This window comes from Thunnus albacares, chromosome 10 (genome assembly GCF_914725855.1).
Source record: "Thunnus albacares chromosome 10, fThuAlb1.1, whole genome shotgun sequence".
NCBI classification, from domain to species: Eukaryota; Metazoa; Chordata; class Actinopteri; order Scombriformes; family Scombridae; genus Thunnus; species Thunnus albacares.
Window position 1 is genome coordinate 31477249 of NC_058115.1, and position 20829 is coordinate 31498077.

Below are 20829 nucleotides of genomic sequence, written 5' to 3' on the forward strand. Positions count from 1 at the left end.
CTCAATATAAACTAAAATAATTTAAATCTTAAAACTAGATCTTGACACAGAATGTCTCTTTAAGACCAACACACTAACAAATGATTCCACTCGTAATACCTGTTTACTCCTCTGCCTCCTTTCTGTACATCTACATTTTTTTTGTCTTTTTTCAACAGCAGTTTAAACCCCAGCAGGCAGACTGTACAGGACATAGTGAGACATTTATATCCATTAACATTGATAATGTTTTATCCACTTCTGTCAAAAAAAAAAATATATGGATTCAGTTACCCAATTTATCCACAACCAGCAAAGATCAGATGAGCTTCAGTCCATTGTTTTAAGTGCTGAGGGAGGAATATAAGTCCTGTGTATGATTTTTTTAATTATATAACTTTATGAATCTGATTGTTTTCTGTCTCCAGAGGTGACAGACACCCGTAAATCTTCCTCCCATTGACACAGAGTCTGATTGTTAAAAGAAACGAGTGATGAGAGTTGTTGTAAATATGATCAGCTGATTACAGTTGCGCCATATATGTTTAAATACAACATAAAACATCACTGAAATCATTATATAGTCTTCCACAGACATGGTGTAGCCTCCTATGATACACTGAGGAGGGAGGTTCGGTGTGTCAACAAGCTGCAGTTCTCAATAGAGTCTGTCTGCATTTCTGCTCAGCTTTTCCTCCTCATGGCTCATTTCCATGACTCTGTGTCTATAGGCTGTGTGGCTTTGGAGAGCTCGCATCCGATTGGTCGGGAGAGCCATCCCGCAGATCCAAACCGCGCTGTGATTGGCCGCTTGTGCCAACCTGCTGTGCGGTTCTCTTATCATCGCAGACACTCAGTAAGATCTCTTTTCGTTACAGAGAAACTGATCCGGCAACTACATTTTCAGTAAAGTCCGATCGTTGTTTTCCTCATCGCTGTGACTGATTGTGGGTTTTTTTTTTATTACTATCATTTTTTTTTTAATGTGCTGACTGATGAAGTTTGGACGCGCAGAGCAGCTCTGAGTTGAAGATGCAAACCTCAAAGAGTTTTCGGTTGGATGATTTTATCGCAGGATGGATCGGAGGTGAGTGGCATTAAGTTATTTGCAGCCTTTTATTCAGAGTGAAGCTGCCTGTTGGTGTTGTGTGGATCAGTGTGGGGGGGTTTTTTTTGGAGAGGAAGGGGAGAGGAGGGGAGGGGGTAGGAGTTGCACTCAATGTCCTCTCAAATCTGCATGTTTGTTTGGATGAAATCAGGTTTGCATTGAGGAAAACAACAGATAAACACACGCACAGCTGTTATATTCGCACAATAAAAAGCCGCTTTGCAGGAAAACCGCTGCTGATCAACATGCATCCACATCCATTGTAAACAATGGAAGGTCTGCAGAGAAATGTTGCCCCCCTCTCCCCTCCCTGCTTTCACCACACTAATAAACACTCTGACCTCCTGCCTGCTTTAACTCACAACTAAAATAATCCTGAAGTTAAATGCTTTGTCTTCTTGCATTTAACGGCTGCGGTTGAAGGATTTAGTTTCATTCTAATGAGAAAACGTTGTTGAAGTAGATTTCCATGCGTGCAGCTCGGGCCGTTAGAGGCGCTGTTGCTGCATCAGTTTTATTTGAATAAACAAAAGTAGGCCTCCCAAAGCCCTCATACTGACCCCATGTTGTCCTGTTTATTCATACAGGATGGTCCAGCGGCAGCAAAAAGCGATTCTGAATTAAAGATCAATAAAAACCTGAGCGAAGAGAAGCAGGAAGTCTTTGAAATTACATTTAAAGTGTTGCATGTGTAAAGGCAAATTAAGAAAAAAGTTGAGATCAAACTGTTTAAACTAAAAAAAAGTAAAATTTAAACTAAAACCTAAAGTTTTGCGATGAATTTGAAAGTGATTCAAATATTTACATGGTTTAATAATGTAAGAATAAAAAAAGCTGCTGCTGCTGCTGCTGCTGATGATGATGATGATGATGATCTGTCATGAACGTTGCAACCTTAAAACCAGAATTTCTGTCATCAATGCTACAAAAATCTGACCCACAACTAAAAAAACCTGTAAATTGACTGACTGAAAACTGAACAAAAAGCAACAAAACTACTGCAAAATTCAATAATCCAACGAAACTGATTGTACGTTTTCACAGAAGACGTTGAAATTTTTACTGTAATGGTGCAATTTTTTATTAAAAGTGCAAAAAATCTGCCCTTTTTTTACAGTATGTGCAGTAGTGGAGGCAACAAAGAAGTCAACTAAAACACACCGTTCATATGTTTTCTCTCATTGTCTGTCGGTGAATAAAATAACAATCGTATGTGAGATGAAGCATCTTTCACTCTGCTGTGACCTTTAGGAACTAATCCAGGCCACATGCAATCAAACTCAAGTTTCTAATGGCTTCAAACTTGCTTTTTTCTCAGGAGTTTGTTGTGTTGGTTAAAAAAAAAAAATCAAACTAACATGCAGTAATTATCCTGTTTTTCTTACTCTAGTCGATTAAAACATAGTTGAAAGGAATGTTGGAGAAGTACTGAGCAGCAAAGATGAATATTTAGAGGATCTGGGGAGGCATAAAGCATGATGAAGTGATGACTGATTTGTGACTGATTTTTTTTTTTTTTTCCTGGAGCAACTCAAGAAATAAAACGAATAAAAAAAAAGCAAATCGTTTAAAAGATTGAAAAGAAAAATTTAGTATCAGTCGAACACTTTGACTTGCATTTCAGCTGAAAATGACTCAACGTATATACAGCAGAGTGAACCAAAGCTGTCTGCTCAGTCACACATCTGAAATAAAGACTTGAGATGTCTTAAAAAGTTTAAATTCTCGAACTGCTGCTAAATACATAAAGTTACACCCTAAAACCATGTTACGAGTACAAGCTGCAGTTTTAAGCTCTGCTCTGGGATTTAAGCGGTAACTGCAGGATAAAGCTTCTTTTTTTTTTTTTTTGCAATTTCTGCTTCTGTAACTGTCATGGCAGCAGCCAAAGCTGGATTAAACAACCAGATGAAGTGAGTCGGTAAAATGGGCAACTGCCCCGGGGTCACTGCATGTCAGTTGGTTTTTGTGGTCATCACAAATAACTGTAAATTTGCTGGGCAAGTTTCAAAATACGCTCTATTAAAGCCAAATATCATCAGGAAGGATTTGAGTAGTCAGCCAAGCCCTGCATCAGAACTTATTCTTGAGGTCTGGTAGAGCGCCCAGAGTCAAAATCTACTTTTAAGATTTTCTTTTAATTATTTGATGTTGCTTAAGTCTCATACAAACGCACAACAGATCTGCAGCCAGTGAGGACTGGAATCTAAAAGTCAAAGATGTGTGTGTGTGTGTGTGTGTGTGATCTGTTACCTTCGGGTACATTCCCATCAGCTATAGGAGGAGAAAAGACGATGATATGAAGAGTTTTTCTGGATGTTTCAGTAAAGGAACCTTTTGTGTTGCTGATTTTAATTGTAGATCTTGGTGCAGAAGACAAAGTTCTTTGTTTTGTAATGTAATGTAAGTATGTGTTTATGCAGCTGTATTTTGGTGTCTTGTAAGTCCATGTGGGTTTGGGTGCTCGTATGTGCACGACACAACTAACTAACTATTGGTTGTGTACTGAGTCTTTAAGCAATATAGTGTATAAGCTGCCATGTGTAGTGTTGTGTGTGTGTGTGTGTGTGTGTGTGTGCTCGATGGGTGCTGGAAGGTGACGGGACATCCACACAATGCACAGAGAGCGGTGGGGACATGAGGCACAATGGCTCATTTTTGCCCCTGGGCCTCATGATTACAGCACCGTTTGACCGTTCTCTTGCTACATCTTTATCACAAACTTCATCACAAAGCATAACAAAAGGCCATAATATTTGTTTCATAATGGAACAATGAAACTAATATGAAGTGGTGTAGCTGTCTATTGAGGGGACTTTTAAAAAAAAAAAAGTCTTACAAAGAAAAAGAAAAGTTCACAGTTATCAAAGTAAATCCAACTTTTCAACAAAATGCCTTTTCATCTGCAGTTCCACGGAAACATAATCTCTTTATTCCTTCTCTGGTATTTTGTAAATTCATTTTTTTTCCCTTGTGTGTCTGGTTTTCTCTCTCTTTTGGCTGCAGGAGCCTCCAGTGTTGTTGTGGGCCATCCACTGGACACAGTGAAGGTATTTCAGTCCTACGGCATGATTTTACCACACATCTCCCACATGTATAACCGCCCCGTCCTGAATATAGTCGTGTAAAAGAACAAAAATCTGCCATTTGATAAGGCTCATGTATCTCTGGCGCTTTGTCCTGTAAGAACAATGAAAGGCCAGTTTACCTCTTTGAACAAATGCTCTTGTTTTTTCTGACAGAAATGTATCCATTTACTGATGCACAAAGTGGGGAAAAATAGGGGATAAATGGGGAAATTATGTATTTTTTTGATACAGAAAGAAGGCAAATCCACATCCAAAATGTTATTGGTGAAAGATGTTGCAGTTCTGGCTCCATTCGGTAGTTTAGAGTTTGGATTTTACACTAAAAACATCTTCTGAAACTTGTTAATCTCGTCTATAGAGAGGTGAATTCCAGATTATCTCAGATTAGCTAGTTTTGCTAGCTTTCAATGTATTTTGCAGGTATTTGTTGTAGAAAGCTAACAAAATCATTGTTTTATGCTACAAAAGAAGACGTGTTTACATTTTAATGTCCAGTAAAGTAGTAGATATTTATATTAGGAGGCTGTTTTGAGAAAGCGCAATGAAAACTATAAGAAAATACTTTGTTCAGCTGATGCTAAAGGAACAGAGTCGAGCTATAATGGCTTTCTGTTCTGTTTTATTCAGTCCTATTGTGACGCTGTTTGGTTTCTCTCCTCTAGACGCGGCTCCAGGCGGGGAAAGGCTACAAGAACACTTTACACTGTGTCCTCACCATCTACAGGAAGGAAACGGTAAAGATCAAACGATGCACTGTAACGTCCTGAGTACAGTATGAATAATTAGGAGATAACAACCATTTTCAATTCACTTCCTGGATGCTTTGTACATTGCTCTTTGGTAATAAAGATAGACAGAGAGAGAGGAAATGAAATATTCAGTCATACATTTCTTAGACTTTGAACTTAACAAATCCTGAGATTTATAAATCTCCTCTTTTGTCTCAGTAAGTTGTGTTGCTGTCAGTTTTCACTCAATGATAATACTCTTCTCTACATTTTTTTCCACTCATGCATTATATTTATCGCATCCCAACACTGTAATTTGTGGGTTGCTTATGTTTTTATACCTATTTTTTTATTTAGCTTGAGTCGGTTCCAGTTTTTGTTTTACTTGTGTTGCTTCAGTGACCCAGTTTCTCAGCAGGAATCCTAAAAATTGATCAAATGTTGAGTGAGTTTAACCAAGTTGTTTTTAAAAGCTTGAAATGAAGATAAAGGTTTTTGATCACCAAAGCTTGATTATTTGTGCGATATGAATAATTATAAGTTAAATTGTCAGTGGGAAATGAAGAAAAGTGTTCACTGCATCTGTTGAACACTAGGTTGACGGTGCAATATGAATCATTGTGGTATGTATCAGCCTTACACTACCTTACAGAAAACAAAGGCCTCCTCCTCCTCCTCTTAGTGGTCAGATGATTTGTTAAGGCAGTGGACAGCTGTGTTTAAGTTTCAACATGTGTCTACCAAACCTCCCCCCCCCCCCCCCAACTAGGAGAGAATACTTTCTGCAGAAAGAAAAATATTTGGCAGCAACCTCCAGTCTTCATGCTGCTACTTTTCATTCTGTGCATTGTTGGCAGAGGAAACGCTGAGTACACTCTTGAGTTTAAAATGTGCTCCTTTAAATCCAGGGTTTTACATTCTTTCCCCACAAGAAAATGTCTTTTTTGTAATTCATAATCACTTACAACTAACTGTATTGCAACCTGTCATGTTTCTCAGGTCATGGGGTTCTTTAAAGGCATGTCTTTCCCGCTGGCCAGCATCACCGTTTACAACTCTGTGGTGTTTGGTTTCTTCAGCAACGCACAGAGATTCATAAGCAAGTATCGCTATGGTGACGGGCGGCATCCCTGTGGCATGCTGGATCTGACCGTGGCCAGCATGCTGACTGGACTGGTGTCAGTGGGACTGGGAGCCCCGGTGGATCTGGTCAAGATCAGACTGCAAATGCAGACGCAGACGGTTCTAGCAGGTAAATCAGGGTTAAGTTGTTTTTTGTTGGGTTTTTTTTTTGGCTTTATTTTCCCCCCCCGTAGGCAGCAGAGAGCAGGAAAAACAGTTTAATCTTAAAAAAAATACATGACTGCTGTTGTTGTTTCTGTTTTTTTTTTTTTTTCCTCTGGTTCTCTGGAACATAGTCGACATAGTTGCTGACAACGCTTGAGCACACACAGACAGTCCTAGCAGGCATATTTGTTGTTTTAATTTGTCTTTGGAAGCTCAAATAGGCTCAATTTGTTTTCTAAAGTTAAAATTTTTTTTTATAAAATTCGTACAAGGATCAGCATCAGAAACAGACTCGATGTGTCCGGTCATCATCATCAGTCAGCCAATCAAACTGAAGCAGTTCAAGGTCGTGAAATAGCCGAACGTCAGAATGACATTGCATTCTGATACTGAGAGACTGAACAAACATCACTGACTGTCAGACACTGTCAGTGTGTGTGTGTGTGTGTGTGTGTGTGCGTGTATTTGTGTGTGTGTGTGTGAGTGTAACAAGGCTCCATTCAGTGATTTGGAAACATTTCCACCTTATCGTGCTGTTTACTGTGAGAACAGCAAGGTCCCTGCTACTGACCTGACTACTTGACATTTAGACTTCATCCACAAGTTGCAGTTCTGGTGTAAGACTGTCACCTAAAGTAAATGTCATACTCCTCTTAAAATCTATGTAGCCTTGAAAAGTGGCTGTTTAAAGGTCAATAGTCTTAGCTTAGATTCATGTCAGATACTTAAGCATCATAATCTAAATCTTTGAGATTCATCTATACGTTCGTTATGTTCCAAACGCTTACATTTTCACCAAAAAATGCCAAAAAGTGGCAAAATTTATTAGAGTTGCAATGATTAGTCGATCGTCAGAAAATTAATCAACAGGCAACTATTTTGATAATCGATGAATCGTTTCAGTTGTTTTTCAAGCAGAGATGCCAAGTATTTGATGGTTCCAGCTTCTCAAATGTGAAGATTTGCTGTTTAGTTATTGTTATTTAGTTAATTGAATATCTTAACATTTTTAGACTGTTAGTCAGACAAAACAAGGAATTTGAAGACCTCGCTGTGGCCCTACAGTTCACGGACTAAATGATTAATCGATAAAATAATCGGCAGATTAAATGGTAATTAGAATAGCTGTAGCTGTTGGTTGCAGCCTTAAAATTGACTACTTCAACTTAGGGCTTCAGGTATCGACTTTTTGTAGAATCCAGTGTTTCTACTGATGAATTCTAGTAATTAACTGAGTAATTGGATAAGAATGCTCATGATTTTAAAAAGCAAGACCAAAAAGCAGCATTTCTGAGAAAGGAAAAAGCATTTTATAGCTCAAAATGTACAATTGAAACAGCTTAAATGTCTCAAAATTGTTCTTTTGAGGGTTTTGTATTATTGTATCTACTTGTATGGCTGTCATGGCTGAAGTTGAAGTACTGAAAGAACTTGAAGTGATAGTTGAAAGAGAAGCACTTAATGAAGTAGAAATGGAAGTACCAATAAAGTTGTAGTGGCAGATGAATTGGAGGTGCTGAGAGGGTTTGAAGTGGCAGTTATATTAAAAGTGCTGGGAGGAGCTGCGGTTTCAGATGAAGTGCAAATGCTGAACAGAGATGAGGAACCAAGTTTTTTTCTTCTGCTTTCGATTCGCACAGTCAACTGGTGAAACAGTGATTAATATCCGCACTCTCATCCACGCATTACACAAGTTCATTGTCATTTGGATCATACTGAATTTAGGGAAGTCAATTATATTCCTGGAAAGGTCTGATAAGTGATACAGACACCTTTTAAAACTACAGGGGTGAGGCTGTTTGATAGTAGAGGGTCATATTTTGGTTGGGGTTTTGTTGTCTTTCTGTTAAACAGTAAACCAATAAAACTGAGGTCACAGCCGTTAAATTAAAGGATGAACTTGCACGTGAAACATTTATTGCCTTTTATTTGTTTATGGTGTCTATTAAACTCGCACGCTTCTGTTTTTGGCATGTGATAACTTCCGTTTAGACACCTCAGATCCAGACTGATTATATGATGGTACAAAGTGCCAGAAGATTCACTCAGTATCGGGCAACACTTTGATTTGATAAACCTGATAATACCTGATACATGGTTATATAAGAAACCGATTCTTTTTCACTACATTCAAAACTGTGGTTGGCATTTTGACTGTGTTGATAATGGCGAGAAATATTAACAATGCATTAACACATTCAGGGTTGGTGGTCTCATTCCCAGTGTACAGGAAGTCAATGGTTTGAGACACTTCAGAGTCAGATGTCAGCATAATGTTTTTGTCAGTTTTTCTTTTGCAGTTTGGAGAAAGATGCACCAAGACACAAATCTCTAAAATGCTCACAAACACCCTAAGAACTGGCTATAATCATCTTTTATATAGTTATATGTTTTTAAGTTGAGTTTTATGACAGTCTATTAATCACTTCCACTGATTTTTAACAACCATACAAGCAGAAAACCATCAGAAGAGGAGATAGACTAGTTTATACACCAACAGGAGCAGGAAAGTCAAGTCAAGTCAATTTTATTTGTATAGCCAGATATCACAAATCACAAATTTGCCTCAAGGGGCTTTACAATCTGTACAGCAATACAACATCCTCTATCCTTAGACCCTCGATTTGAATAAGGAAAAACTCCCTAAAAAACCTTTTAACAAGGGAAAAAAATGGAAGAAACCTCAGGAAGAGCAACAGAGAAGGGATCCCTCTTCCAGGAAGGACAGACATGCAGTACATGTTGTACAGAATAGACCATGAAAGTGAAATACAGTATGGAAAAACAGGATGACAAACAGTAAATGGATCGATAACATATGAAGAATCTGATCAGGATGTTGAGCAACTTCCAATGCTGCCAAAAACAGATGGAAACTGAGCCATGAAACCTCCATCACCATGTAACCATGTAACAAAGAGTACACTGCTCAGTCATTAGGTTAAATATTGCATTGATGTTGCTAATCTTGTTGATTTTCCTTTTTATTCTTTACAGAAAACTTACACCTTGCCGGCAATGTATCCAACGGCACCAACATCCCTCTGCGCTCTGTCGACATTCCCAACCAGAGACTCTACCGTGGCCCCATCCACTGCATCAGCAGCATCCTGCAGACCGAGGGCCTCCAGGGCTTGTACAGGGGGGCCGGAGCCATGATCCTGAGGGACGTTCCAGGATATATACTCTACTTCATCCCTTACACCATCTTCTGTGACCTGCTGAAGCCAGATGCCACGTCCAGCCCTCATCCGTGTTCCATCTGGCTCGCTGGAGGACTGGCAGGTAAATGTGACCAAATCTACAATATGCAGCGTTATAGTAGTGATATATTGGGTATTTCTGTTGTGTTATTAGAGTTTGGTTTGCTTTAAATTGTCTTTTCAGTAGGGTTAGGGATCTATTTAAGTGTAAGTTATGGTCTGCTGTGAGGCCAGGAAGTAAGAAAGGAGTAAGAAAAGAAAGAAGAGTGAAGCTAAACCTTCAGGAACATTGTGCACATCTTGAATTACTACAAGCTGGTTGGCTTGTATTCACTGGTTACCTCCGCCTACAACTCATCAAGTTAAACGTCGGCTCATGGGACAGGAAGTTGACAAACTGAGGATAAAGTAGTGTTTTTTCTTCTTTGGGTTGTATCCAAATCCAGTTGCATTGTTGTATGTTCTGATCAGTGATGTCAAAACCTAACTGGGTATTAGGCAGCTGTTGGAAACAGTGACTGCAATGTTACACTTTTAATCCACGCAGAGCAATGTAGTAATATTTTCCCGGACCAACAGTATGTGAGTCATTGTTGATTCACCCTTTAAATGACCAATTTATCAAATTTCAACCTTATCTCCAGTGTTCTGGGGCGTAGATCTGTTGTTCTTCCAGCACCAGCACCTTCATTCAACATATACAGTGACCAAAACTTCCTTGTTCTCTTCGCTTAAATTGCGATCTAGCTACATTTCCAACAGTGAAAATGGCATCCCAAAATATGAGTGCAGAGGATACATTTTACAGTGTTTTGGCTGACTCGGATATTCAGGCAACCACGTAAAGGCCGTGGTTAAAAATGTGTGTATATATACAGTATATACATCCATTCAGACATATCTGTTCCGAACAGCCACACTCGAAGGTGGGATGAAAAGCTTGCTGTCATGAAGAGGGGCAAGACATAATAATTGTTAAATATCAGGATAATGGTGCACTGAGTTGTATACATTTGAAGTGACAAATAGTTGTGTAAAGAGTGAAAAAAGACAGCTGGAGAGACAAGTTCAAAGTATGCTTTCTTTCTCTCCTACGCACAGCTGGTCTGGACGTCAAGATTGTCGGTGTCGGAAAATTAAAAATATTGTCAGACGCAGTTCAGACACTGGACAGGTGTGAGGAGAAGAGGTTTCCAACGCTATTTGACCATCTGACAAACTCTTCTGACGGAGTACACAGCCAGCTTAAATAACGATTTCCTTTACTTCTTTAGTTTGGACAGCAATTGGCTCTCTTGTCACCAAACACAAGCAGTACAGCTGTTGACCGTCCAGCAGCTGAGCCAGCAGTGCACTCCCATTTAAATCAGATTTGGCATGAACTGTTTCCGACAGAACACCAGAATACTAACGGTCAGTTCGTTTGATGGCTTATTGTAAGTTCCCATGAAAAAGAAGTGAACATGAAGTACATGACTCATAACTATTTATCATATTGTTGAGAAAAATCAGGTTTATTGTACATCGGCAAGTTGATGATCAATGTAAGCAACAACTCAAGTTGCATTGCCTCGATCAAAGCCATGATGCCAGTTCATTTTGGTCCCTCACCTGCTGTTATGCCAATGAGAGCACACCAAATGAACTTGTGTGTGAATGTATATCCAGCCCAGATTGTTTTAGATGATGCACAAACTTTGTGCTTTAATGGAAGCTATTTTTTCTGATTCAGCAAATAAATGCAACAAGTTAAAAGGATTTCTATAAATCCAGAAACTGTATTCAAGCAATGTACAGTATATGTGCAGAAATTAAGATCAAGATCAAGATTCAAGATTTAGTTTATTGTCATTTTCTTTCAACAACAAAGAAGAAAATGGATAAAACATATATAGAGAGAAAAGTACATGTCTCAGTTCGTGCAGGCAGCCCTTGCATGTCAACGAGTGACCAGCACTGATTGGGGAGTTATATAATCCATTTAGCTGCCCAGAGAACATTTGGCAACATAATTGTTGGGACAACCGGTTTGTAAGGGTTAACAGTTAGCCTAGCTTGCACTCCTCCGTGCTTGCCCCACTTCCACGTCCTGTCACACTGCTTTCGATGTTTCCTCTCTGGCGCAGATCCAGGCAAGGCTGTGGTCTCCTTCGGGTCCACTAGGCGTAGCAGAATAAGCGCACTCAGCTGATTTAATTGTCCCAGCTAGTATTTCTCATAGCAAAAGTATTTGTTACAAATGTCCAAAAGAAACTGATTACATATTTCCCTTGCACTCCACACGATGACGTAGACTTAGACATGGACAAAGACACTGCATAGTTGGAACAAGGAGAGGCCGCCGTAAACGTTGGTCACGCCGCCATCACACCAGTTCATGGAGGGAGAGAGAGAGAGACAGAGAGAAACAGAGAGAGAGAATACCACCAACAAGGACCTTTTTTTTTAATTTTTCTTTTTGTATTAAAATAACTCTTCTGTTAGCTTCCTCAGTGCAGTTTCTCCTTTGGAAGGTTGGTAACAGCAGCAGGTAGCAGTTAGCAGCTAGCTGGTTGTTTTGATTTAAAAATATATCCAAAGATGATATTTCCTCTTCTGTTCTTCCTGATTAATGCTGTTACCTCTTCTGTAGAGTCTTTTCTGAAGATTATTTGAAGATTGTTTTGCAAAATGTCCAAGTTTGAGATGTACTCAGGAACCCATCTCTCTCTCATAGAACGTAGCAACTGGTTTAGTAGGAAATGATGTACTCTAATACAGATGTATTTTACTTGACAGTAAAGATAGTATTCTTTTACTTTTCCTTGTAGCTACAAACCTATTTCCGGTCTAAATCACAACCCAGAATGGCCTTGATCTGATCAGTCAGCAGCGTGTGAAGTTTGTTTGTGCCGACTGATCTTTTATTGATATCTGTGTGCTGTTTTACTGCATGATGTGTGTCGGTTATTTTTATTGACTAGTGAAACACCTTGTGACGTTTGCTCCGGATAGGTGTGCCACAAATAAAGGTTACCTCAGTTCACCTTAATTAGGAGTGTTGCTGGGTTTATTAGTGTGATGGCTTCATTCCAGGACAGAACAATTACAAGAAATCATTAACCATTCATCATCTGTGAACACGTGGAAGCTCAAACTTTAGAAATCAGGCTGTTGCTGCATTGAAATGTAGAGCAGTAGGGGAGTTTGAACGCACAGCCAACCACAGGGAACGATCCGGGTGAATGTGAGCTGTGTGCACGGTGGATAAACAGTGAAGGGCCTGTGGACTCTGATTTGGGAATTGTTTGGTCTCAGAGGTTTCAAGTAGACTTGCTTCCAGATGCAGACCGGCCACCTACGAACACGTGACAGAGTCAAAACGTGTTGGAGAGAAAACTGAAATCCCTGTGTTCTGTAAATCACTTCCATCAGGCCTGTATGTGAATCATCATCTGGTGCCAAATTGAACCCCTACAACTCTGAAAATGTCCAAAATAAACAGCGGCTGTTCTACAAGGGTATAAACTGTGGTATTTTAGAGCAGCCCTACACCGTAAATTCTAACATGTTCAGTTTACTTGAAAAAAGTTTGGAAACCAATTGCCTGTCATATCACAACAATTAACCACCGATAGTAAACTCAACATTTTGTTTAAAATCTAGTAAACTTGCCATGTTATTTCTAGTAAGATTTCACGGTTTACTATTTATACTATTTTCAGTTTAAGCCTTTTAATGCAGTGGAGTAGGACAGACTAAACTTATTTTGTGTATCATCAAATAGCCATTAATTCACATTTTCTAAAAGCATTTTTTTTTTCTGCTAAGGTGGCTGTTTTCCTCCCAGTCTCCAAATAATAGACTGTTTTAGGCTTTTGATGACTTTATTGAATACTGAATTCTAATATAAAATATATCAGCTGAGAAACAACTTCAAAGAGGATTGCTGGCCTTTTATTTTCACTTTACCGCTGGTACTTTTCCACTTCCCCAGCTGTCTGAATGGATATATGACTCAACAGGTTTTATAAGATCACCTAAATGCACCATTGGTTTAAGTTATTTTTGGTCTCTGTGAGTCTTCAGGTCCACTGAAGGATCCATCTTTGTGGTCTTTGAAGTATCACATGCTAAATTGGGACATATTTGGGGGGAAAAGTCTGTAAATTATACTGTATTTTATTCAACTTTGTAAGTTTCAAATTGAAATTTCCAAGCTTTGACTTCAGTGTATGTCCCAGTGGTCTTATTTAGAAAAAAACAAAACACTAACAAGCAAATTAAGATGATACCTGACTTTCCAAGCACATATTTCATGTTATATGCCATATATTTGAACACAAAAAATGTATTTTAATAGTCACATTTTGTTGTTGGATTGTGCCCCTGTTTAATATTCAGTGCCATTTGTACTTTTCCATATTAGATGCCAGTTAATCTGACTTTCTGAATTACCTGGAATGCAGCATAACGCGCTGCGAGGAAAAGAATCCATAACCCCGGCAGTGTTTCACACTTGACATCTAAAGTTATTTTTTCTCTACTTAAGGGTCCATTTCCTGGGTCACGGCCACACCGGCTGATGTGGTGAAGAGTCGAATGCAGGCGGACGCTCAGCTGCAGAGGAAGTACAGGGGAATCTTACACTGCATCATCCACAGTTACAAGACAGAGGGAGCACAGGTGAGTGGCATGACTTCCAACCTGAGGAAGAGAAGTTTGATTTACAGCAGAACCATAACACAGTCATAAAAGTGCTTATCGCAAACTCAGTCAACATGTCAAGAATGAATCATCTGCATTATGAGCTTCCTTTTTCCTTGACAGCTTATTTGTGTAGGAAAACGTAAATAATGATGGATTTGATCTAACGTACGTGCGGTTTTCATTTTTGTGATACACTTGGCTGAATCACAAAAAAGTGTATCTATAAAAAGTGAAAAGCGGTACAACCCCTTAATAAGAAAGCAAATACTTTCTCCAGATTTACAAAAACAAACCAAGAGCAAAACCAAATATGAAAAAACAAGAAAAACGTGATATGTTACGTTCAGAGGCTTTATCAGCATGTTCAACTGGAGAATCTGTTTTGACACGATTTTATTACAGCTGCTTAACAGGCTGTAAATATCTTTTTAAGTCCTTAACTTGTCCTCTGAACTCAACAGAAACATCTATTTAATTTCCGTATTTTAAACAGTGTTGGGCAGTAATGCATTACTTTTAATGTATTACAGTAATATTATTACTTTTTTCAGTAATGAGTGGTGTAAGGGATTACAGTTTGAAATTCAATAATTACATTACAGTTACTAATCCCAGTAACATTCTGTTACTTTTACACTTGGGGGTCGGCGTGCTCGCTGACGTAGTGCAGTTAATGGAGTGTTGATATCAATGTCTGCCATCAGCTGACAGATAAGGAGGAGAAATGTGACTTCCAAAGTTGTGATGTAGCTTAGCCGGCTTGCTCACCTGATGCTGGCTCAGTTCAGAGTTGGAGGGGTGTGTGAAACGTGCGGCTGAGGTCGGGACGTCTTCCAAAATGTTTCCTGCCTGCTTGTTTTCTATTTCTACATGTTACTGCAAAGGGGCTGTAATCTGAATTAAATGACTGCACCGTACTGTGATGAAACATATCAGTACTGGTGTTAATGTTGACATTGACACCAAATGTATAAAACAACACACTCAACACGTAATCTTCTGTTTAAAAACAGCTCTGAACCTTGCAAGGCCAATGCTGACATCTTTTAACCGTTTGGGACTTATCTACGTCACTCCCCCACAGACACACACACACACACACACAGGAGAGCCTCTCGTAGCAGAGCTCAGCTATAACACACATGTACCACACAGAAACTTTTACAAAGTGCCGTGAATGAGCCTCTAATGACTGTCAAAGGACTCTCTGTGTTTCCAGCACGGACACGGAGAGTCTACCAGCTCTACATCTCTGTTCATGCTACACTGAGCGGTGGTCAGTTGGTGTCCCCTTACTTCCTGTGTCACACACTACATAGTCACGAGGCCACACCCCCTACAGTCATTGTCCTATCCGGTCCTCTGCTGCATTTTTTAAAATATGCTGGGAGGGAGGGAACCAGCAGAATTTGGGTGTGTAGTTATTCTTTAAATACCAAAGATGCTGAGTACCATTCCCGGAGTGCCAGGGTTACTGGGTTACTAGCTGCTGTAAATGAAACAGATGGTTTAATCGTTCAGAGGTGAAACCCTAGAAGAGTGTAAACACGACAAGCGTCAAGCTGTATTTTCAGAGCGTGAATCCCCTGAAGGGTGTTGATCCACGTGAATCTGTTGGTGAATGAAAGCTCAGCATCCAGACAACCTCTTCTGATAAAGATCACATTACACCAACAGCAGCCAGGGCATCACACCCACACACATGCAGTATGATAAACACACTCTGGTTCTCCACTGATCTGAGAGTAATGGATAATCAGATTCATTTATTTGGATTAGTGTCATTTATAGGAAAATGTTTAAAAATCTGGAAAATATAGGTGACATTATAATAAATACAGACAAAACTTGCAGCTCTCATCCTGATTTATGAAATGTTTTTGATCTATCAGCAAGAATCAGTATATGATGCAGCTGTAAACTGTTCCATGAAACTACAAACAGCAGATTTGTGACTTTGTCTAGCTTTAGTGGGGGTTATGTCAGGTGAACCGTTGCAACGTGATCGTATTAATCCCTCTCAAATCAACAACAGATCTGCTGCCAAAACCAACGTCCTGGTGTCAGGGTTCATAATGTTCATAATGTCAAAGGTCACAAAATGTAGACAAACTATTCAGGCTTCCAACATGGAAAAGCGTCAGTTTGTTTAACAAAACAGTCATGTGATCAATAACAGAAGGTCACCAGGAGGGGACTGAACTGCTCATGTGAACTCACAGATCAATGAGTCAGGTTATTATAGGATACTGTCCTCTAAAGCAAAAGAAGATACAACACTGTGTTCCCTGTGCACTTGGTGTTTTTGTTAAAAGTCAAAAGTCTTTATCTTGGGATAATGTTCTTTAGTTTCGTATACAGATCTGGAAGAAAGAGATTAAAATGTAAAGAAAATCCTGATAATAAAAAATTGTGCAAAATATGAGATTAAAGGAAGATATAGTAAGATAAAGTAAGCAAAGAAAACTCTGGCTGCAACTGACGATAATTTTCATTATCGATTAACCTGTCGATTATTTTCTGATTTAAGTGATTGTAGTAGAAGTTGATGAGTTGTTTGGTCCATAAAATGTCAGAAAATGGTGTAAAATATTGATCACTGTTTCCCCAAAGTCCAGGCTGACATCCTTAAATGTCTTGTTTTGTCCCAACCAACAGTCCACAACCCAAAGATATTCAGTTCATATTCACAGAAGACTAATGAAACCAGAGAATATTCACATTTGACATTTTTCTTTAAAAATGGCTCAAAAAGATTAATCTATTATCTAAAATTTAATTTAATAGTCATCAACTAATCGAATAATTGACTAATTGTTGCAGCTCTAATTGCAATTATTTCTTTTTATCCTCAGCTTGCAGTTGCAATGTGCATAACATTTAGGTAGCAGTTGCTTTCACCTGTTAAAACGCCAGACATCAATGACGGCAGATTAAAATTAATGTCATGAGTAAGTTGCCAAAGATGTTGTCTGGAAACTGGATATCATTCATGACGCAAAAGAGGCGTCACTTTAAATCACATCAGGAGTCAAAGTCTTCCCATTTAACATTGCGTATGATATTGACTCAGGCATTTTGGGAAATGTGCTTATTTGCTCCCTTGTGGAGAGTTAGATGAGAAGATTAATACCACTCTCGTCTGTTGAAGTATGAAACTAGAGCTATGAGGTGATTAGCTTAGCTTGTTTAGCATCGAGAGGGGAAGTGGGGCAAACTGCTCTGTCCAAAGTTTAAAAGGTGCCCACCACTACCTTTTTATATCTCAGTAATTAAGTTATATATAGTGTGAAAACTAAGGCGTGCAAAAATAAGTACACTACACCTGTTGTTATTCCATGTGTCAGATATATGTAATGAACATTTCACAACTTCTGCTTATTTTTTTATGCAGGTCATGAACATAAATCTGACTGCCACTCAAAAATGCTGTAATTCTGCACTCTCAACTTACAAATTGATTTTGTAATTTGATGAGTGGATTCAATACTGGATTCAGATAAATGCTATCCAACTCCAGCCTTGATTTTCCATATAATGAAAAACAAACCTAATAATGTAAATCCCTAAAACTGTCCGTATGTTTCTGTGTGCAGGTTTTCTTCCGTGGAACATCAGTCAACGCCATTCGAGGCTTCCCGATGAGCGCCACCATGTTCCTGACCTATGAACTTTCTCTGAAGTTCTTCAGGGGTCTTTAGGATCAGAAACGATTTTGGTGGTAAAGGAACAACACTCAGTTTTTTGGCAAATGAGCACACAGCAAACAAATCCCAGTTTTACCAGCTGTGAGTCAGCAGCTCTTTTAACTGATGTTAGCTTGTATGTTGCACTGAACACACAGTATAGTGTTGGCATGCTTCACTGTAAAGTGATCAAATATTTTCACTCAAATAATACGAATTAGGACACCACAGTCATCCATGTGTTCCTGGGTAGATCATTTCCATGAAGACCAGGATCTATCTGTGCTTATATAGCATGTTGAGATGTTGAACTACTTCTTCCAAGTTTCAAAGCTAAAACTTTAGATAGTTGATAGCAGGAACAACAGAAGAAATGTGTAAATAGAGACGGTGGTTGAGGCTGGACTCAAACCAGGAACCTTCATTACGATGGTTGCCCCTACAAAGCACTTTTTATGCTAACATGCTTCCATATGATGTTTGGTAGCACTTAAACTTAACCATGTACTGAGAGATGGTTTGCTAACTTGCATTAACTCAGAAGAGAGAAAACAGAATATCTAATGTCATTGCCTGATTTTGTTGTCTTAGACAATGATATTTATCATTCATATTGCTCTATATTTGAATTTATAATGTAAGTAAAGCTACATGTACAGATGATTTTAAATGGTAGTCGAGTTCTGGATGGAAACTATGTGTGTTTTGTGATTAGTATATCAACCAAATTAGCTTTAAAGAAAAAATGCAATACAGTTTGCAACATTAGGGTTTTTGCAATAACTTACTAAAGATGAAATATTGCAGGTCAGCTGTTAAAAAGAACTGCAATAGAAGAACCCCTTTGATAGTCATGTCATTGGAAAAGTGAGAGTAAAATGTTTTCGTCAGCATCTTTGTTGCGAGCTGCTAGCTTGAGCATTAGCTGGTTGAAGTTGAAGACGCCTCTGTTGGTGCTGCCAGCAACATAAGCATGATAAGCACGTGATAAGCACGTGATAAGTACGCAAAGACAAATTCTAGAGAAAGTGGGTGCTCCTCTGCAGTTACAAGGAAGTGTTTGTTTGTGGAGATTGAGGATTGATTCATCGTTTGACTTTGGCTCATTAAAAGTGGTTCTGAGATGAATTTACCAGGGAAAGTCGATGATTGGGGAAGTTGTGAGCATCCTCGGGTTAGTTGTGTAGTTGCTAAATATTTCCTGATGCAAATGCAAAAATAAATATAGCATAGCACAAAGATAATGAAGCGAACTGGAGACACATGGATGATTCTGGTGGAGCAGCGGAATATTTATTTGGTTGAAATTCGCCAAAGAACTTAGTGTGTTTTCTTTTTAAGGTGGTTTTGTGGAAATAAGATTATGTTGTCAGTTTGGGATCAGCAGAACTTAAGCTGGAGAACAGTCATCTGCTCACACACCTGCAGGTTTTTCCTGTGAGACCATTATTCCCCTGTGTCAATCTGTGATATATTGCACAGTAATACTTTTATTACACAGTATCACCCAATAAGCACTGATTTTGTAGGTCCAAAGAAGTCTAGACATCTAAATTAAAAATTTGCCAAAGTCTGGTTGAAAAATTACAGTTTTTCTAGATGTTTAGGTAACTATTGTGTCATCGCAACACACTGAAATATAGTAATTTAAGTGCTTTGAAAACAACACTCACTTTTCAACTACTCTTGGCTCAGTTTTAATCCAGCTTTCTGGACATCATTTGGCCTGCAAATCAGTGCTTACTGGCCAAGATTTTGTAGTCATTTATCAAGAAGAAGGGAGTGGTGCACTTTCATCTGACGAAGATGAAGAAATACAAATTCATGCTGAAAACAGAGCTGAATGTTTGTATAGAGGATGTGACATTTTCAACACAACCGTGAGTTTAAATTTAACATTTTTGTGTCTTTTTTTTTTGCAGATGTCTCAGTTTGCTTTTGATTTGGCTGTTTCAGTTTAATTTTAATTCAATTTCAGTTGTAGTTAATTGTTTTATTTTTGTACCATGCACATAATCCATAATATACATTTTAAATTATTTTACATAATAATTAGTGCATTTACGCATTTTCATCTCAGTTTTGAATATTTTTGATAGCTATAATGAGATTCAAAACTAGTTAAGTTAGCAATAAAATATCTGCTCTTTATGTTGTATTGAACAGTACAGTGTAGTGTTGAAAATGACACATCCTTTTATTCACAACGTGAAATGTTGCCGCCTTCCACTGCACATGAATTGTATGTGCATCCCATGTTACTGTCCACTTGTACATATGTTTGTGTGTTTCTTATATTAAGAAAAGTGAGTTTTACAAGTTAATTTTAACTTCATATTAACAAAAGCTAATTTTACCCATGATACTGTTCAAATGCATGAATTCTGAACCGTTTCACTACAGTTATATTATTGCTTTCAAAGCTTGCAGCACAAATATAGAATATAATATCTCAATAGTTATATGGCATTTACACTAATGAAATTAAGTTTCATTCTGAAATTTTGAAAAACATTTATTCAGACAAACTCATTACTTTCATGGAAATGAAGCAAATTCAGAGGAAAACAATCAAACTAGTCCTCATGTCAAAATCTTCCTGGATCAAAAAGTCATATTTTTAAGACACAATCATTTTCTCTTTTTTTTGAAAATATCCATTAATTTGACCCTGCACATCTTCCCAAAATTGATATTTCTAATTTTGAAATGAATACCTTTTGAAGAAAGTTGTCTGCCCTCAGAGTTTTATAGCTATATTTTACATATTGTTTTCTTGTCATGTAAATACTTGTAAATATATAAACTGCCATTCCAGATGGTGGAGAGCCAGAAGTGTCTTATTGTACATAAATAAAGCTTTTAATAAACACTTGGAACAACCCTGCTGCTTCTCTGAATCTGCTCTTCTCAGAATATTGTACTCATGTGGCAGCATGTCATGTGACAACCGCTGCATAAAGATAATGAGTTGCGACCAGATAAACACTTCAGGATGTATATATACTGTACGTTACACTGAAGGAGTTTTCATGTAACTGAGCCTACCAGGAAAATTTA

The 20829-nt window shown here is 38.3% G+C and overlaps 1 protein-coding gene across 2 annotated transcripts; it reads left to right on the forward strand.

The window, feature by feature from the left end:
- The first annotated feature begins 758 nt into the window (after positions 1-758).
- slc25a48 (solute carrier family 25 member 48) lies at positions 759-18671 on the forward strand. 2 transcript variants are annotated; one of them, XM_044364231.1, is made up of 8 exons: positions 759-835; positions 981-1066; positions 4094-4137; positions 4839-4910; positions 5904-6156; positions 9189-9476; positions 13926-14059; positions 17680-18671. In XM_044364231.1, exons 2-8 carry the CDS (start codon positions 1012-1014, stop codon positions 17782-17784), a joined length of 951 nt encoding a protein of 316 aa, XP_044220166.1. In that variant the 5' UTR covers positions 759-835; positions 981-1011; the 3' UTR covers positions 17785-18671. The 2 variants fall into 2 exon arrangements, with proteins under 2 accessions (XP_044220166.1, XP_044220165.1); XM_044364230.1 differs by lacking the exon at positions 759-835 and having other exon boundaries at positions 842-1066.
- The last annotated feature ends 2158 nt before the right edge of the window (positions 18672-20829 follow it).